Genomic DNA, 18,322 nt, shown 5'->3' on the forward strand with positions numbered 1-18,322 from the left:
ACAAGACCCCCTTGAACCCCTTTAGTACCGGTTGCGGGCTCCAACCGGTACTAAAGGTTGCACATTAGTACCGGTTGGAACCTCCAACTGGTACTAATATGCCACCGGGCCTTTAGTACCGGGTGGAGGCTCCACCCGGTACTAATATGCAACCTTTAATACCGGGTGAAGCCTCCACCCGGTACTAACTTCCCTCCTATGAATCTGCTTCTTCTTCCTCCTGCCCGAGCCATTGACCACAGCTCGGGCTTCATCTTATCCATGGCGCTATAGGGGAGGTGTTGCCGTATTGAAGACCATTTTGTGGGGATTTTGCTCATTCAAGTGTTCTAAAGGTTAGAAACTTCATCATCCGTTGATACATGGTTAGTATACTAAGTTTTATAATTTAGAGCAAGAGTAATTTGTAATTTTTAGAATAAGGTACAAGGGAGAAAATTTTCATTTATATGCATATGTTATTTAGATCTCATATGTGTGATTTTTAGAATAAGCTACAATTTTTTGGATGCTATATTTCGTATTAGTCAAACAAATTGATATGAGGTTAGAGAAATAATTTCATAGTTTAGTAATTTTCAAATATGAGCTAAATAAATTATGGCAAATGTGAGCGAGATAAATTGTGGTTCATAGAGATAATAAGATGAAATAGAGGTACGTAATTAGTCATTTTTAGAATAAGCTACAATGGAGAATATTTTTCATTTATGTGTTATGTTTGAGCTAAGTAAATTGTGGTGAAAATATATAATTTGTTCATAGTTTAGTCATTTGCAAATATGAGCTAATAAATTATGGTACATAGAGATGACTTCTGCTACTGGAGGTAGTGACGATGGTGGGGGCGATCGTTGTTCCTCTCGAGGCAAGGGGAAAACCATAGTTGGCCCTCATGATAAGCCAAAGAAAATGAGCACGTGGGAGAAAGCAATGCTTCGTTATTTGCAAAGATATCATAAAGATGATGTTGCAGCGGGTCAGGAACCTCCTTTTGGTGGTCGTTATGCTCCACTGCCAGTTCTGGGTGCTTCAGGTCCACTTGGTACTACCGTTGCAGAAGGCACAAATAAACCACAGGATGAGGTTGGGTCAGCGAAACCTTCATCTTCGCCGCCCAAGGATGCTTAAAGTCCTCCTAGATAGTACACAGTGGATGGTAAATCGTAGTGTATCATGTTGTTTGGGTCTAAAATTTAAATTTGTGTATTTCTATCTAAACTTTCAGCAACATTTGAGTTTGTCGTAGTGTATCATGTTGTTTGGGTCTGAAATTTAAATTTTTGTATTTCTATCTAAACTTTCAACAACATTTGAGTTTAATGGTATTTGTATCATGTTTGTTATGTTTCATATATAATTGTATGGATGATCAGAATATCTTTGGTTCAGTAATACTTTGTAGATGAATTGGTAATGGATGTACAACGCAGACAAACGCTCCATGAAGTACATTACTGGCTTGCGTGGTTTTCTCAATCTGGTAGAATCCAACAAACCGTTGTCCGGTTTCATTTGTTGTCCATGCAGAAATTGCAAAAATGAGAAGGATTACTCATCCAGAAAGACTATTCATGCCCATATATACAATTCTGGATTCATGCCTAACTATTTTGTTGGACCAAACACGGGGAAAGAGTTATGATGGAAGATGATGATGAAGAAGAAGATGATAACATTTCTGACTGGATTCAAGGAGGTACCTTTGTAGATGCTCCAATGAGCGAGGTTGAAGAAGAGATGGGCGAGGCTAAAGGTTCTATCGATGATCTAAGTCAGGTGTTGCGAGATGTAAAGGAAGACTGCGAGAATGTGAAGGAGTCAAAAAATTTCAAGCGTATGTTAGATGATCATAAGTAATTGTTGTACCCAGATTGCAAATAGGGGCACAAAAAGTTGGGTACCACACTGGAAATGCTGCAATGGAAGGCAAAAAATGGAGTTTCTGACAAGAGTTTTGATGAGTTAATGAAAATCATAAAGAACATGCTTCCCGAGGGGAATGAATTGCCGTCATCAACGTATGAAGCAAAAAAGGTTATTTTCCCTCTGGGTTTGGTGGTACCAAAGATACATGCATGTCCTAATGAATGTATCCTTTATCATGGTGAGGAATACGAGAAATTGGAGGCTTGTCCTATGTGCGAAGCCCTGCGTTATAAGATCAGGCGAGATGACCCCAGTGATGTTGAGGGGCAGACCAGCAAGAAGAAAGTTACCACGGTTGAAGCATTTGTTCAGAAATAAGGCACATGCAAAGTTGATGCGTTGGCACAAAGGAGAACGTAGGCAAGATGAAATGATCAGACACCCCGCTGATGGATACCGTGGAGAACAGTTGATAGAAAACTTCCCAAGTTTGAAAAGGATGCAAGGAACATACGGTTTGGTTTAAGTACAGATGGATTCAATCCATTCGGTAAGTTTAGTAGTGGTCATAGCACTTGGCCTGTGACCTTATGTATGTTCGACCTTCCGCCCTGGATGTGCATGAAGCGGAAGTTCATTATGATGCCGGTAATTATCCAAGGCCGAAAACAACCTAGCAACGACATTGATGTTTAACTAAGATTGTTGGTTGATAAAATTTTACTGTTATGGAAGAAAGAAGGTGTACGTGTGGGGGATGAGAACAAAAAGGAGACTTTTAATCTACAAGCATTGTCTTTCGTAACCATCAATGATTAGCCGATGCTTGGTAATCTGTCCAGATAGTCAAACAAGGGATATCGAGCCTGCATGCACTGTTTAGATGATACTTGCAGCATGTATTTGAAATATTGTAGGAAGGTTGTGGATACAGACCATCGTCGATTTCTTCTTGCTAAGCACCTATTAAGAAAGAAAGGGAAGCATTAGAGGAAGAAAAACGTACTATGCCCGTTCATCGTAATGGTAAACATGTACTTTCTATGATAAAGGATGTGAGGGTAGTCTTTGGAAAGGGCTCTGGTAGCCAACCTGTTCCAAACGATAAGGACGGATGTGCACCCATATGAAAGAAGAAGTCTATATTTTGGGAGCTATCTTATTGGGAAGTCCTTGAGGTCCGTAATGCAATTGATGTGATGCACCTGATGAAAAATCTTTGCGTGAACGTGCTTGGCTTCCTGGGTACATATGGAAAGGCAAAGGATACAATTGAAGCACATCGGGACATGAAATGTATAAAACAACGAGATGGTCTATATCTGAAAAAGAGAGATGATGGATATTACTTGGATCCTGCCAGTTACACTCTCAGCAAGGAAGAGAAGGAAAGCATGTTTGACTGCTTGAATAGTATTAAGGTCCCATCGGGCTACTCCTCGAATATACAGGGAATAATAAAGATTAAAGAGAAGAAATCCATAAATCTAAAGGCCCATGACTGCCACGTCCTGATGACACAATTGCTGCCTGTTGCACTGAGGGGTATTCTACCAGAGAATGTGAGAATGGCAATCGTGAAGCTATGTGCATTCCTCAACATGATTTCTCAGAAGTCAATCTATCCAAACAATCTACTAAAACTGCAGAATGACGTGGTGCCATGCCTTGTCAGCTTTGAGATGGTCTTTCCACCTTCCTTCTTTGATATCATGACCCACCTTCTAGTCCATCTTGTTGAAGAGATTTTTGTTCTCGGTCCTGTATTTCTACACAATATATTCCCTTTCGAGAGGTTTATGGCAGTTCTGAAGAAGTATGTTCGTAATTGTGCCTGTTTAGAAGGAAGCATCGCAAAAGGATATGGAACAGGGGAGGTCATTGAGTTTTGTGTTGATTTTTATTGACGACCTAAGTTCGATTGGAGTCCCTGTATCATGCCATGAGGGGAGACTGAAGGGAAAGGGTACACTAGGGAGAAAAGCTCGGATAGACATCGATGAGGATACATTTCATAAAGCACACGTCACGGTCCTGCAACAATCATCCATGGTCGCTCCATATATGGAGGAGAACAAGGTTATTGTATGATCATCAAACCAAGGGAAGACTGAAGCCTGCATTACACGTGATCACATTGACACTTTCGCCTCTTGGTTGCGGCGACGACTGATGGGTGATGACACGATTGAAGAACAACTAGCATGGTTGGATAGGGGTCCATCTATCTCAGTATCGACATTCCAAGGATACGAGATAAATGGGTACACATTTTACACGAGAGCCCAAGGCCAAAAGAGCACAAACCAAAATAGTGGTGTCCGTATAGATGCAATAGATAATAATAGAAAAAAAGACAGATACTATAGTATCATTGAGGAGATATGGGAACTGGACTATGCACCTTTGAAAATCCCTTTGTTTCAGTACCAATGGGTGAAACTTACTGGAGGAGGCGTAACGACAGACAACTATGGGATGATAATAGTGGACCTCAACAAGATTGGATACAGATACGAACCATGCGTCCTAACCAATGATGTGACTCAAGTTTTCTATGTGAAGAACATGTCAAGCAAACCAATAAGGAAGGGTGCTAATAAGTCAGATGACCAGCCAAAGCGCCACATAGTTGTTCCAGGAAAAAGAAAAATAGTTGGAGTTGATGACAAGATTTCAGAAGATTATGATCAGTTCGATGATTTTCCTCCATTTTCAGTCGAGGTTGACCCAAGCATCCTGTTAACCAAAGAGGACGCTCCATACTTACGCCGCGATCACAACCAAGGGACATGAGGAAGGTTATTAACGTTCCATTAGATGATGCTGTGTAATGTATTAGAACTATTATGCTGTGTTTTGTGGTTATCAACAAAGGAACAAATTAATGTAATAACGCATTGTAATGATATGTCATATATCCGTTGGGTTTATTAACAATACTATTTGCAAAAATCTCACCCTATTAAACACGAACTGATTTTTGCATGGTTAAAATATTAAATATTTCAATTTTTAGCACCATTAAATATTAAACAACAAATTTATGTACAATTAAACAAGTACATGATTAAGTCATGGTAAACATGTTAATAACACTACCGGCACTATTCTTCTAAATTTTTGCATGGTCAAAATATATATTTTTTTGAATTTTAAAATTAATATAAGTATTATGACCATTATAACATATTAGTAAGTCATCGATAGTATCCCAGGGACAACAAAGTATCCTCTCAAGGCACTCCTGTTCTATTAAGAATGGAGTCCAACTGCATTGCTATTGCTTATCCGACAACCGCAAAAAGCCGATCTACTTCTTATCTATGAAATAATTTTCTTGGTTCTAAAGATGTTGTGATTTAACAAAATTATTCTTCAGTCCTTTTACGCCTATTATTGACCTCCAAGTTCAATGCAAGTCATCAATAGTCAACTTGTATGTATGTTCTTGTAGCCCCAAGTCAATGACAGATGTTTTCAATAGTGTCCCAGGGACAACAAAGATGAAGAATCTAGATGCAAACATTGACGACTTAAAGATGAAGCTATCAGATGAGGACATAAGATGCCATTGGTGGTAGACACTCTCCTGATTTGAATGTTTTACTTTGTTAGATTGGGAATAAGAGTTTGTTAGGAACTTATTGCTTTATGCGACAATAGATTGCTAATAATGCATTTATTCATTCTTACTAAAATGGTTTCTCTACAAATGAAAAGGACCAGAAGCTGATGGTTTACCTTTTTCTAATATATTTGCTACACGCCAATTATTTTGATTCTCGAATATTCACTATATTGTTTTTGTGTATTAAGCTGATATTTTTTTATTTAAATATAATGTGAGCCCGTAGCAACATACGGGCATAATCCTAGTTCTCTCTTAATACAAAAGATACGTAGCTCTCCTGCGTATTCGAGAAAAATCCTGAATTTTAAACAGGACCTATAATTGACTACATCCAAATATGATCTGTACAAAAGGAACATGTAAACGCTCCACTTTGGTTGATGAAAAAAAAAATCACATTGGCGCCACGATTCTTCCAGAGAAAATATTACTAATATGCAACATAAAGTAACACCCGATCTCGGTTATATGGTCATGAAGGCGAAGAAGGAATTTCATTGAAAGACAGTGAAAACAGGTAGGTGTCAAATGACTTGAACCACAAGCCAGCACTTAATACTGTATTTGTATCATTTCTCGCAGTTCATGTCTTTATGCGCACCACAAAGGAACCTGCCAAACAGATAATTTAGATAATTGTGAGAGTTCACATATGGAGTGTATCTACCAGTAATCCAGTATAACTGAACAAAGAAATATGTTGTGATTCTCCATGGTGTGTCAAATAGATTATTAGTTGCTTGCTTAAACTAGACAGCGAGGGCCCAATAAGCTCTTCCTCTGATCAATTAGGTCACAACCATGTCTACAAAGGAGGTTTGGAAGTCAGTACTTTGAAGTGTGTAAAAGGGTGAAATTTTCCTTTAACTCAATCCAGATAATTTAGCCATTTAAAGTTTTTCTCCCACTAAAACTGAATGGAAAGTAGTATTCATCTGTAACACCCAAAAAACTTGTCCATGCATACCACTAGCAGAGACAAACTCGTGTCCTATGAGTTAATGATGGTGATAAATCCACATCTTAAGGTCACAAAAGCATATCATAGATCACAAATGATCTAGTATAGATTGTAAGGTTATAACATGTTAATCCATGGACCACAATCGATCTAGTTTTTAATATCTGAATCTACTTAGATTTCACTACAGTAAACTTATTTGTAGATTTCACATTGCCACTCTAAAAATAAAGTATAGTATCTTCAGATGATCAAATCGAACTCTATAAATCCTGAAGCTTAGAACAATAAGCGCCATACTTCAATACTTGCTTGGTTGATGTAAGATGTGTAGTTCAAATTAACGATGCCATCTAATCTAACAGATAACCAGACCATGGGACATGAACCACATGTCATAAGGTCATGAAAAAGCATGGCTCAACTTACATGCTGGAAGGTTTGACATATCTGCAGAGACGGAACATGAAATTCCTAAGTTGGTCAAGGCACCTCTTATCAACCCGCATGGAAAATACAGAAGCATGCTTGTTGTTTGGGCTGCAGTATCACCCAATGGTGCAGAGTCATTGTCAGTTGCATCAGTGCTCTCTGCAGGTGGATCTAGAGAAACACGAGTAAGCCACCGAAAACGGTTATCTTGAAGGACAAAGGTACCCTGCATATAGTACAAGAAATCTGAGTTTTCTAACAAGGGAAAAAAAACAGGCATGAGATATTTTGTGCATTACCCTGTGATTTGTTTTCAGATTATCAATCTGCTTTTTGAATAGTTCAGACCAAAAGTCTTTGCAGATAAATTTGATTGCTTCAAGATGATCACTAAATCGAGGGCGCTCCATGGTATATCTGAATATGAATATAAGTTTTAGTCAAGTCTGCAGCAGTACATGCTTTGGAAAACATGATAATGGCAATGAAAAAATTGAAACACATATGCTGGACATATAAACACAACAAACTTACATCAAAACATGATCATATAAGATGAAAAAAAATTATAAACAGGGAAGTAGAAATATGACATATTTAAGAAACAAAATAACATATGGAAATCAGAAAGAATAATGCAGTAAAGGGCATCGAAAAATCAGAGAAACAATTTTCAGATATTGAAAAGCAATGCAATGAAGTTTTTGGTGGTTGGAAAAATTCACAAAAATCTCAATAGTGCAAGAAAGGGAGTTTTGCCATGTGAAACTATACAAAGCACTAAAAAGACATTTAATGAAGGCAATGTTCTATCTATTAACTAGACTGAGAAAATCTTCATCGAATGGTACCAGGAGATAAGAAATGCAGCTCAGCAATCCATTGTATCATATATTCCAGATGACTACATATACAGTTGCACAGAGCTATTAACTATGGCCATCAATGGTTTCAGAGGAAACATGACATATTATCAATCGTGGCAGTTTAATAGTGTTTAATGGCATTGACAATAACTGATAGTGCATTCATGTTAATGGTGTACACTTGCTAAATCTATTGATCATGCACACCACTGGGTTGGAGTATAAGAAAAGACAAATGGCCCATAAGATACTCAAGCTAGATTAACATTTTGGTTTGCCTCAAGATTGGCTTAAGACAAAATAAGCCATGTTTCAGCAGCATTACAAGCTTGGAGGTAAAACAGGCCCACATAAGCTGTATGTTGGCTCACCCGATGTCACTGAAATTCTTAACATGCCATTCAGTCTAACTCTGACAGAAAGCCAAAAAAAATCTAGGATTCTTCCTAATTACACTGAAGTTCCATGCAAGACTTTTAAATCTTTATCTTAGACATATGGCATCCACAGTTAACACTGACTCGAATCTGATACATGCTGAGTATGAAAGCCATCTAACTTGGCCTCTAAATATGGCCTAGCTCAGTTTTCGGATGGGGAAAGGTGGCACAGCCCTACAATCAATAAATTGCATTGTATGTTATGATTATCTTTAGTATATCAATAGCACTAGCATCCACATAATAGATTCTTTTATCTTAATTTGCGCAGTTGGTCCTGTAACTTAACAGAAGATTGTTATCATCCACATCACTGATTAGACATGTGCTCAAGTTATTTAATCTTGAGAGAGAGCTAGAATCAAGATTCACCACAATTTATAGATGACTAGGCCCTTGCGGAACAACAACACTTGCACCTGTTTCAGTGTTTACCCGAAACATGACCGAACACCTCAACCCACAGCAAGTGTCCCACTCGGATGAGGAACACTGATTGAGTTGTTTCAGCCCTAATACAGATCAAATGCAACAGCGATATGGAGAATTTCCACTCATTCAAGGTTCCCAAAATAAAAAGGCTCTACCATGAGGTTCGGGCACAAATCTGAGAGTCTGCACTCCCCAGACCTGTATCAACATTTCGAGATTTACCCGTATCAACAAGAACCACATGAGAGGGATGGTAGGTTAAGGCTTAGATCTGGGAAGCCGAGAGAGGAATAAGGCAGACGAGGAAGCGCGAGGGGAAGGATGACTCTTAGATTTTGGTCGTACCTCTCGGAGAGCTGGTGACCGACCTGGAAGCCGATGGCCTCGATGCGGCGGGCCGCGAGCTCGGGCTTGGCGGCGTAGAAGCGGCCGCAGTAGGCCGCTACCATCTCCATGACCACCCCGTCGACGCAGCTCTCGGCCACCTCCCGGACCATCTTCCTTGGTGTGCACAGAGCAGGACGAGAGAGGAATTGAAGGCGGGGAGATCTGGAGGGAGCATCCAATTTTCAGCGTCCAATCTTTAACCGAAGGGTCAGGGAGCCATTCCATCCGGGATAGGGAGGGGGCGAGGAGCAGAGGAGCGGAGGGAGCATACCACGCCGTCGGGCTGTAGAGCCGGCTGCCGGATGCTTGCGGTGAAGCGGGCGGCGCAGGAGCGGAGGAGGCAAGGAGAGACGGACCTTGACTAGATGTAGGCTTCGTTTGGCACATACCCACCCAATACAATACACGCGCGGATTAAAACCAGGCACAGGTTAAATATCAAGTCTGAACGTAATGAAACAAAAAATATGGTAAAAATCAGTTCACCAATGGGCCACGATGCAGTACTAATGTAAATACTCAATTATATCCATCAATCCATTCACCGTTGCAAGGGGCACCCCTTGATCCATTTACTCCTAAACTGCCTGGATGGGTGCGCCAAGGGTTCCGGTGGGTCGAACCATTTCTAACGAGGGTGAATTTAGCAGTGTCACATCGGATATTTGATGCTAATTAGGATGACTAAATATAAACTAATTATAAAACTAATTGCAGCTGAATCTATTAAACCTAATTAATTCATCATTAGCAAATGGTTATTGTAGCACCATATTGTCAAATCACGAACTAATTAGGCTTAATAGATTCGTCTCACGAATTAGACTCCATCTGTGCAATTAGTTTTGTAATTAGCCTATATTTAATACTTATAATTAACATCCAAACATCCGATGTGATAGGTGCTAAATTTTAGTGGTGTGTATCCAAACACCCCCTAAATATACAGCAGCCAACATGTTCTACATACATGCTGATCCCAACGTGTTCTACACGCTAGCTAATGTGCAGGAAACGTTCATGAAAGCTCAATGTATTCGCATTGCTGCAGGCGGCAGCAGGAAGCATATTAAATTAACATTAATGATTATACAACTTCGAAATTCTACATGCATGTTGATCCGAATCTGTTTACATAGGACAAAAAAAAGCATTCCCTAGCAGATGATCAACTAATAATACTTATTATACAATTCAGAGAAGATGATATGTTTTGAAGGGTTTGATCTCTATTACAAAATAATAGAGATATGAAACTTTCGGAAAGTTTCGGAAATTACTACCTTTTTAGCATGTCATTGATCTTGATCAGGTAGCATGCCATTCACAAGCATCTCCAAAGATATGAAACTTAACAGAAAAACAGCTTTGGTTTCAGGCATACAAGACATGCAATTAGACCTATGTTCAGTTTTTCATGCGTGAACAGAAGCTACCTAGCGAACCTGTTGCATCTGTGCCACTGAATGGCTACTTAATGTTAAGCAACAAATCAGTGATTAACCATTATACCAAGTGGAGAGCATGAGTTCTGATTCGGAAGGGGGGGGGGTGCAAAAACCAAAAGCTACTGGAAGTTTGGTAGAGAGAAGGAAAACAAATAAAAATATTTGTTTGATAGTTCGGATTTTATACTCCCCTTTCAATTGTAACTAGCTATCAGTTGTTTTAGACTCTTAATACAATCAAACTTTGTAACTTTGACCAACGCTCTGACAGGGTCGAATGCAGATGGCTTAGTAGGCTTGTAGCATTCCAACTCCATACTGCCTGTCTCTGATGGCTTAGTAGGACTATAGTGAGAGCATTACCTAATCGATAGACCATTGCAACACCAAGGACTTCTACAAGCACACAAGCACAGTTTTAATTAGATACTTGGCATGCTCGTCAAAAACAAGATCACTGGTTTCACATTTGGCCCTTCCCATCCAAAATCTGGCTATATGCAGCAACTACTTGTGGTTATAGGTTTTTAATGGTTCTTGATTTATTATCTAGTATAATCTGCAGAATATCAGATTTGGCAGTTCTCATAAAAATTGGAAATTAACTGAAATACTTGTTGCTTACATGTACTCTCAATAAGGAAATTACTCGAACTGTATGTGCATCAATGCTGAAATTGTTTATCAATGCAATGTGCAAAAGAAAAAATCTGAGACTTTGGCCAGGCGTTTCAGAGCACTCTCAATCATCTGGATAGATATACGCAGAGCCATGCGTCATTTTTTTTTGCGAGAAGAAGAGCTTTATTATTACTCAGGAGTTAAATTACAATCACGAGCAATAATTTGCTCAACACACATCGGAGTCATGAAACGCCACACTGCGGAGTGCTTTGTACGCTCTGCCAACTATGCGAGCTCATGTGCAGCACTATTACACTCTTCTCGTATGGACTATCTTCCATGCCGGTAATCTTCCTCCAGCTGCCATGGCCTCCTCAAGGATAAACCTCAGGTTGGAACGCCCGCCATCCCTTTTCGCCAGCATTCCGGTCACAATACTACAATCAGACTCAAGGATCGCCTTCAGGTCACACCATTCCGCAGCCAGCATCAGGCCTTCCTTGTCTGCCATTGCTTCCGGTTCCTCTGCATCCCTTCCCTTTGGAATACATTTCCATGTAGTGAGCTAGACTGTTCCAGCGTTATCTCTGATAATGATTCCAATCCCACCATTTCATGTATTACAATCAAAGGCTCCATCGACATTAATTTTCAGCCACTCTTGCTCTGGTGATTCCCAACGAGCTGCCTTCTTTGTCTTCTTTTTACTGCTCCCTGTACACAGAGATTCACAAATCACATTCTTACCTTTTGAATCGAAGCAGTCTTGCTGTTGTCGGATGCTACACAATTCCGTCCAATACTTTTGAAGGAACCTAATCGAGCCTTCAATCGATAGCTTCTCAGATTCATGTGTGATATTATTCCTCACTTGCCAGGTCCTCCAAAGCAACAGGAGGAGCTTTGCTCCCTCATCCATCCCCAACTTATTGGTCTTACCTTTTGAATCGAAGCAGTCCTGCTGTTGTCGGATGCTACCAGTTCCGTCCAATACTTTTGAAGGAACCTAACCAAGCCTTCAATCGATAGCTTCTCAGATTCATGTGTGATATTATTCCTCACCTGCCAGGTCCTCCAAAGCAGCAGGAGGTCATCCATCCCCAACTTATCGGTATGGTCTAACAGGTTACCCGACGATAACCTTAGGACATCCAGACATTTCTCATTGCATTCCATAGTGCCTTCGCGTGATCACATCTGACCAAAGCATGCATTGTCGGCTTCTCTTCAACACCACACACTACACACTGGCTTGCCACTACTATGGTTCGTCACCGCTTATTGTCCTGTGTTGCCAAACCATTTTTCATAACCTTCCAACCAAAGAGCAGTACTTTGTGCGGTATCCGAATTTTCCAATACTCTTTCCATATTGGTCTGCCCATCTGGTTCCTCGATGTGCCTTGCCGCGCTCCCCTCTCCTCGTCCTGCAGGTCTCTTGCAAGCCTCTAAGCACTTCGGACAGAGAAGATGCTAGACTTTTCATAGTGCCATGAAATGAAATCTTCAGCAGGACTTGTTGGTAATCTGGTATCTAGGACATGTTGCACATCATATGGTCTAAAGTACTCACGGATCACCTCTTCCCGCCATTCCATTCGGTCTGCATTTATGAGCTTGGAAACCCACTTTAGCTGGCATGGCCTTCTCTTCCCTGCTGGTCTAAAAGACCAGCCACGCGGCAGCCATGGATCACACCAAATGCGAACTTTCTCTCTAGAACCAATCTTCCATATACTCCCTTCTTTAACAGCTCTAGTCCGTGTACTATTGCCTTCCAGGTCGGTAATTGGTTAATTGGGAAGGCCGTGTATAGTAGATTTCCATTATGAAAATACTTCGACTTCAAGACTCTAGCACAGACTCTCCTGTCGCTCAATCAACCTCAAAGCCTGTCTTGCAAGAAGTGCTTGATTAAAGAGCTTCAAATCCCAAAAGCCTAAACCTCCCTCACCTTTTGACTTGGTAAATTTGTCCCATGCTATCCTGTGAGTCTTCCTCTTTCCAGTCATCTCCCCCCACCAGAATCTTCTAATACACTGTGTCAAAGCATCATGTAAAGGCCCTGGCAATCGAAACACACTCATAACATATACAGGTATAGCTTGTGTCATAGATTTGATAAGGGTCTCCTTTCCTGCCACAGATAGATTGCGTTCATCCCATGCATTACACTTCTATATCAACCTTTCCGTGATGGATTGAAACATGTCCGCCTTTAGTCTTCCTTCAGGCGTTGGCAGGCCTAAATATTTAGCCTCGAAGGCGATCTTGTGACATTCAGTATGCTTTTGACAGTTTGGATCACATTTTCCTCTTGATGCATATTAAACAGGATGTAGCACTTGTCAAAATTTATTAGCTAACCTATCGCCTGACAATATTTTGTTAGAGCCTCCTTTATTCTTTCTGCTTGATCTTGGCCATCACGAAAAAATAAGAGACTGTCATCAGCAAACAGTAAGTGACTGACTTCTGGAGCCCATCTACATACTTTCAGACCATGCACATGGCCATCTCTACTTTCTTTCTGCAAAACTTTTGATAGTCCATCAGCAACAAACAAAAATAAGTAAAGTGAGAGATGGTCACCTTGACATAATCCACGTGTGGGCTGGATGGTGTCCAGAAGGACACCATTGAAGTGAACTCGGTAACGTACAGTCGTGATACACTCCATTATCCACTGTACCCATTTTTTATGAAAGCCCAGCTTCAAAAGAACATGTTCTAGATAGCTCCAATCCACATGGTCATACGCTTTGGCCAAATCCAATTTATAAGCACAAAACTCACTTCTGTTTGCATCATCCTGCTGAATGGCATGAATACATTCGAAGGCAGTTAAAGCATTATCAGTGATCAATCTCCAGCACTCTGATTCTCTGAAATGATCCCATCCAGCAAGGGTCGCAGTCTATTCACTAGACATTTGGACACAACTTTGTAGACAACATTGCATAAACTGATGGGCCTATAACCTTTCAGAGTCTCAGGGTATTGACACTTAGGGATTAACACAATAGCAGTGTCATTCACCCCCTCTGGCATTCTTCCTTCACTAAAATATACTTTAACTGCATTAATAATATCCTCCTTAAGCAGCCCCCAATTTCTCTGAAAAAACCTTGCCGGAAAACCCTCCGGACCTGATGCTTTCAGGGGCCAATCTGAAAGAGGGCATTCCCTATTTCCTCCTCATCAAAAGGTTTGCACAAAGAAGAATTCATATCATCAGTAACACATCTATCAAACAAATTAGACATCCCATGTGGATTCACATGAGGGTCCTTTGTGTATAGCGCTTCAAAATATTGATTGACCATACCTTTCATCTGTACCTGATCATTAATCCAATCTCCTTCAACACTTTTCAATTTTCTAGTTTTGTTCCTCATAGCACGCCATGTTGCCCGCTGATGGAAAAACCTAGTGTTCTTATCCCCTTCCTTTAGCCAAGAAATCCTTGATCGTTACAACCACATCATTTCTTCCTGTACAAGAGCTCATTCATATTCCTAATAGTTTCTTTTATTGCCCGATTATCTGTACCTTGCGTTTGCAGCTGTCCCAGCTGCACCCAGAGTTGTTCAAGTTCTTTCCTTACCAACCCAAAATGCTCCAAACTCCATTGCTTCAATGATTTCATAACCCTCCTCAATGCAATATTGATTGTACCGAGATCACCCCTAGTATGTTCTTGTTCCCACGCTTCCTGTATATGGTCCTTCAACGATGCTTCCCTCTCCCACATTATTTCATAGTATAGTTGCCTTTCTCCTTATTGATTCTCTTGTTCCTGCTGAACACTTAGCAGTAATGGGCAATGATCAGAACAAGGAGGTGTTAAGTGAGAAACAGACGAATCGAAGAAATGGTCTATTCATTCTTGCGTAGCTACTCCCCTATCTAGCCACACCTTAACATTGCGAGCTCCCTCTTTTTTATTATCATAGGTCCAAGGAATCTAAAACCCAAATCCTTCAGCTCATGTTCATCAAGGGTCTCCCGAAACAACGCCATCTGACATTCCCCCCTTTTTGTTTCTGAAAAATATTCATATTGCCACATGGCCTCATTAAAGTCCCTGATCACCACCAAAGGATCTGGCAAGCGATTTTTAAGCCGTTGCAGAATTTCCCACATACGTTGTCTATCCTCTACTCGCGGTTCCCCATAAACAAAAGTAGCCCACTAAGGATCTAAATTAGGATCATCTCTGATGGACACATCGATATAACGATCCTCGAACGACAAAAGATTTACTATAATGTTCTCATCCCAAAAAAGAGCAAGACCTCCAGACTTACCAGAACTATCCACTGCTAAACAACCATTTAAACCTAATCTCCATCTTAAATTTTTCACACGACTCTCACTAATCATAGTTTCTGAAAGAAAAACAAATTTGGGGTGATACCAATGCACCAAGGCATCTAGATCGTGAACTTTCTGGGAATTCCCCACCCCCCGATAGTTCTAGTCTATGGCATTCATTTGCATTTGCATACCTCTACATCTGATGATAAAACAAGCTATCTAGGATTCTAGGTAACCATCCTTCAAATGCATTCATGAGTGCAACCTATAAATAGATCTGAACATAAATCAGTGAGGAAAAAATAAGTTAGAGTGACGGGCTTACTAGGACGAGGTTCAAGAGCGTGGCTTCATCAACCATGAAGAACTTGGCTTCCCAGTTCTTGGGGTCCCCTTCCCCCGAGGCATCGGTCGTGGTGGTGACGTGGTGCTGCCACTGGAGGAAGTGCAACGATGAGCTGCCACCGGAAGAAGTGCAGCCGGTAGTGAACGGGCGACAGCAGCAGCGGATGAATGAGGTGCGGTAGCAAGCAAAACCGCGGCTCCGTTGGAGATGCTGACGAATGAATCAGGGCTGGTGGGGAACAGGGCGGCGGCGCAAGGAGGGGAACAGCGAGGGGATCGTACGCTCGAACCTAAGGTTGGAGCGGTACTGATCCACTGACCCTGACTTTTGTCAGGATTTTCATATGGCATAACATGGTTACAACCAGTCAGAATTTGCATTCCAACAAACTTTGCATCTTTATGTAACATTATCAAGAAACTTTGAAAGAAAATAAATTTGACAACTAATCCATGCATGTTGATTTATTTTGGATGAGTATTTGGGGCGCCTTTAAATGATACTAATTACTCCCTCCGTTTTTATTTACAAGGCGCACACGCATACCAAGATTCAAAATTTGCAATCTTTGACCAATAATTTGACTATTAATTTTTTATTTTTATAATGTAAACTTGATATGGTTGGATTTATAATCAAACATACTCTACAATGGTTATAATTTTATAACCATAAATGATATAATATAAGATAAATGAATGGTCAAAATGTTATTTGGAAGACTATGCCAAGTCATACCATACCTTATAAACATAGATGGAGGGAGTACTAAACAACAGTCTAATTTTCAATTAGTCCTTTTTATCCAATCAAAATATAATATCACAACGCAAGACCTTTATAGAAAATATATAGCAAAAGCGATGATAATATTAATCTAAACATACAGCTTGAAGACTAAATGGTGAAAAGTAGTGATTTTTATCTTCTTCACAAAAAATTATAACGCTAATTAATAGACTTGCTCCAGCTTTAGGGGGGCATTTCCCCTCTCCCATGGTCACCTGGTCTGGACTGAAAATAGGATGGCAGCCCAAGCAACTTACACTTACACCCTGTTTGGATGTAGATATTGAAACTTAAAATTCGGTAGTTGTTTGGATATTCTTAGAATTAGAATTGGAAACATGCTTCAATACTGAGCGGTATTGGGCGAACTGCAGTAGATTCTAATTTGGACACCAATTTGGAAATGGAATCTAGGCGCGATAAAATGACATGAACTAGCTGTTTTCTCAACTCTTCATCAATAGATTAAATTACTTTGGATTAGCTTGCCTCCTTGTTCATCTCCAAGTACATAACTTCACTACCAAAAAAATGCAGCCTTCATTGGTAGATTCCAACTTCAAAACATAGCACACCATTCATGGGAGAGCAATGGCGATGCTTGGTCAGTATTGAGCTGCATGATATATACTCCCTTCGTCCTAAATTATAGGTCGTTTTAGCATTTCTAGGTGTATAATATTTACTATGCACCTAAATATAATTTATGACTAGAACTTAGAAAAACTAAAACGACCTGCAACTTAAAATAGAGGGAGTAGAAGAGTTAAGTGAGCCATTGGGTCGCATATGGAGGATGGTGGATTCGGCCAGAATTGAATAACGTTATCACAATATCAAATGACACACTAACGATGCCTCCCCCCTAATCATCCCGGCCGCACTCAAATGGGGCGAGGAAAAATGAATGGACATAACATACAGAACAACTATGAAATACTAAAATCAGCTCAATTGGTAAAAATGAAATAAAGAAAAGGCACCAATCATAAACCATATCAAGACCGTCTATTTTTTTATCTGCTAATATATGGACATTTTTTTTTCAAATCACACAGTACAGACACGGATGCTCACAAACACGTACCCACACTCGTCCCTATGAACACACGCACGCAACCGTACCCTATGAGCACCTCCGAAAGATTGAGCCGGCAAATTCTCAAGATTGACGAAATCATCACTGGCACCTCGCCGCCGACGGGCACGTTGCTTGCAAATCACACAGTACAGACACAGATGCTCACAAACACGTACCCACACTCATCCCTACGAACACACGCCCGCAACCCTAACCTATGAGCACCTCCGAAAGACCGAGCCGGCAAATCTTCGAGATTGACGAAGTCATCATTGGCACCTCACTATCAACGGGCACGTTGCTTGCAAATCACACAGTACAGACGCAGATGCTCACAAACACGTACCCACACTCGTCCCTACGAACACACGCACGCAACCCTATTCTATGAGCACCTCCAAAAGACTGAGCCAGCAAATTCTCGAGATTGACGAAGTCATCACTGGCGCCTCGCTATCAACGGGCACGTTGCCTACCACTGAAAGAATAGTGCCGGTTAAATCCTGGAATAAATCCAGAAAAATGCAAGCACCAGTGCTAAGTCGAGGACTCGAATACTAGTGGGCAGGTTCCACCGTAAGGAACCTTACTAGCTACGCTCAATTCGTAATATATGGATACTTTGTAAAAAAATTTTGACTTATAGGCATTTTAAAGGTCAAGAAAAGGGATGGAAAGCCGAAATAACTAGGA

The 18,322-nt window shown here is 40.5% G+C and overlaps 1 protein-coding gene across 1 annotated transcript; it reads right to left on the reverse strand.

The window, feature by feature from the left end:
- Nucleotides 1-5,801: 5,801 nt before the first annotated feature.
- Nucleotides 5,802-9,450, reverse strand: LOC117850903 (uncharacterized). The gene is made up of 5 exons (XM_034732788.2): nucleotides 9,293-9,450; nucleotides 8,980-9,183; nucleotides 7,196-7,313; nucleotides 6,894-7,122; nucleotides 5,802-6,115 (listed from the first exon to the last, which is right to left on the reverse strand). Exons 2-5 carry the CDS (start codon nucleotides 9,129-9,131, stop codon nucleotides 6,087-6,089), a joined length of 528 nt encoding a protein of 175 aa, XP_034588679.1. The 5' UTR covers nucleotides 9,132-9,183; nucleotides 9,293-9,450; the 3' UTR covers nucleotides 5,802-6,086.
- Nucleotides 9,451-18,322: the final 8,872 nt, after the last annotated feature.

This window comes from Setaria viridis, chromosome 3 (assembly GCF_005286985.2).
Source record: "Setaria viridis chromosome 3, Setaria_viridis_v4.0, whole genome shotgun sequence".
Lineage (NCBI taxonomy): Eukaryota > Viridiplantae > Streptophyta > Magnoliopsida > Poales > Poaceae > Setaria > Setaria viridis.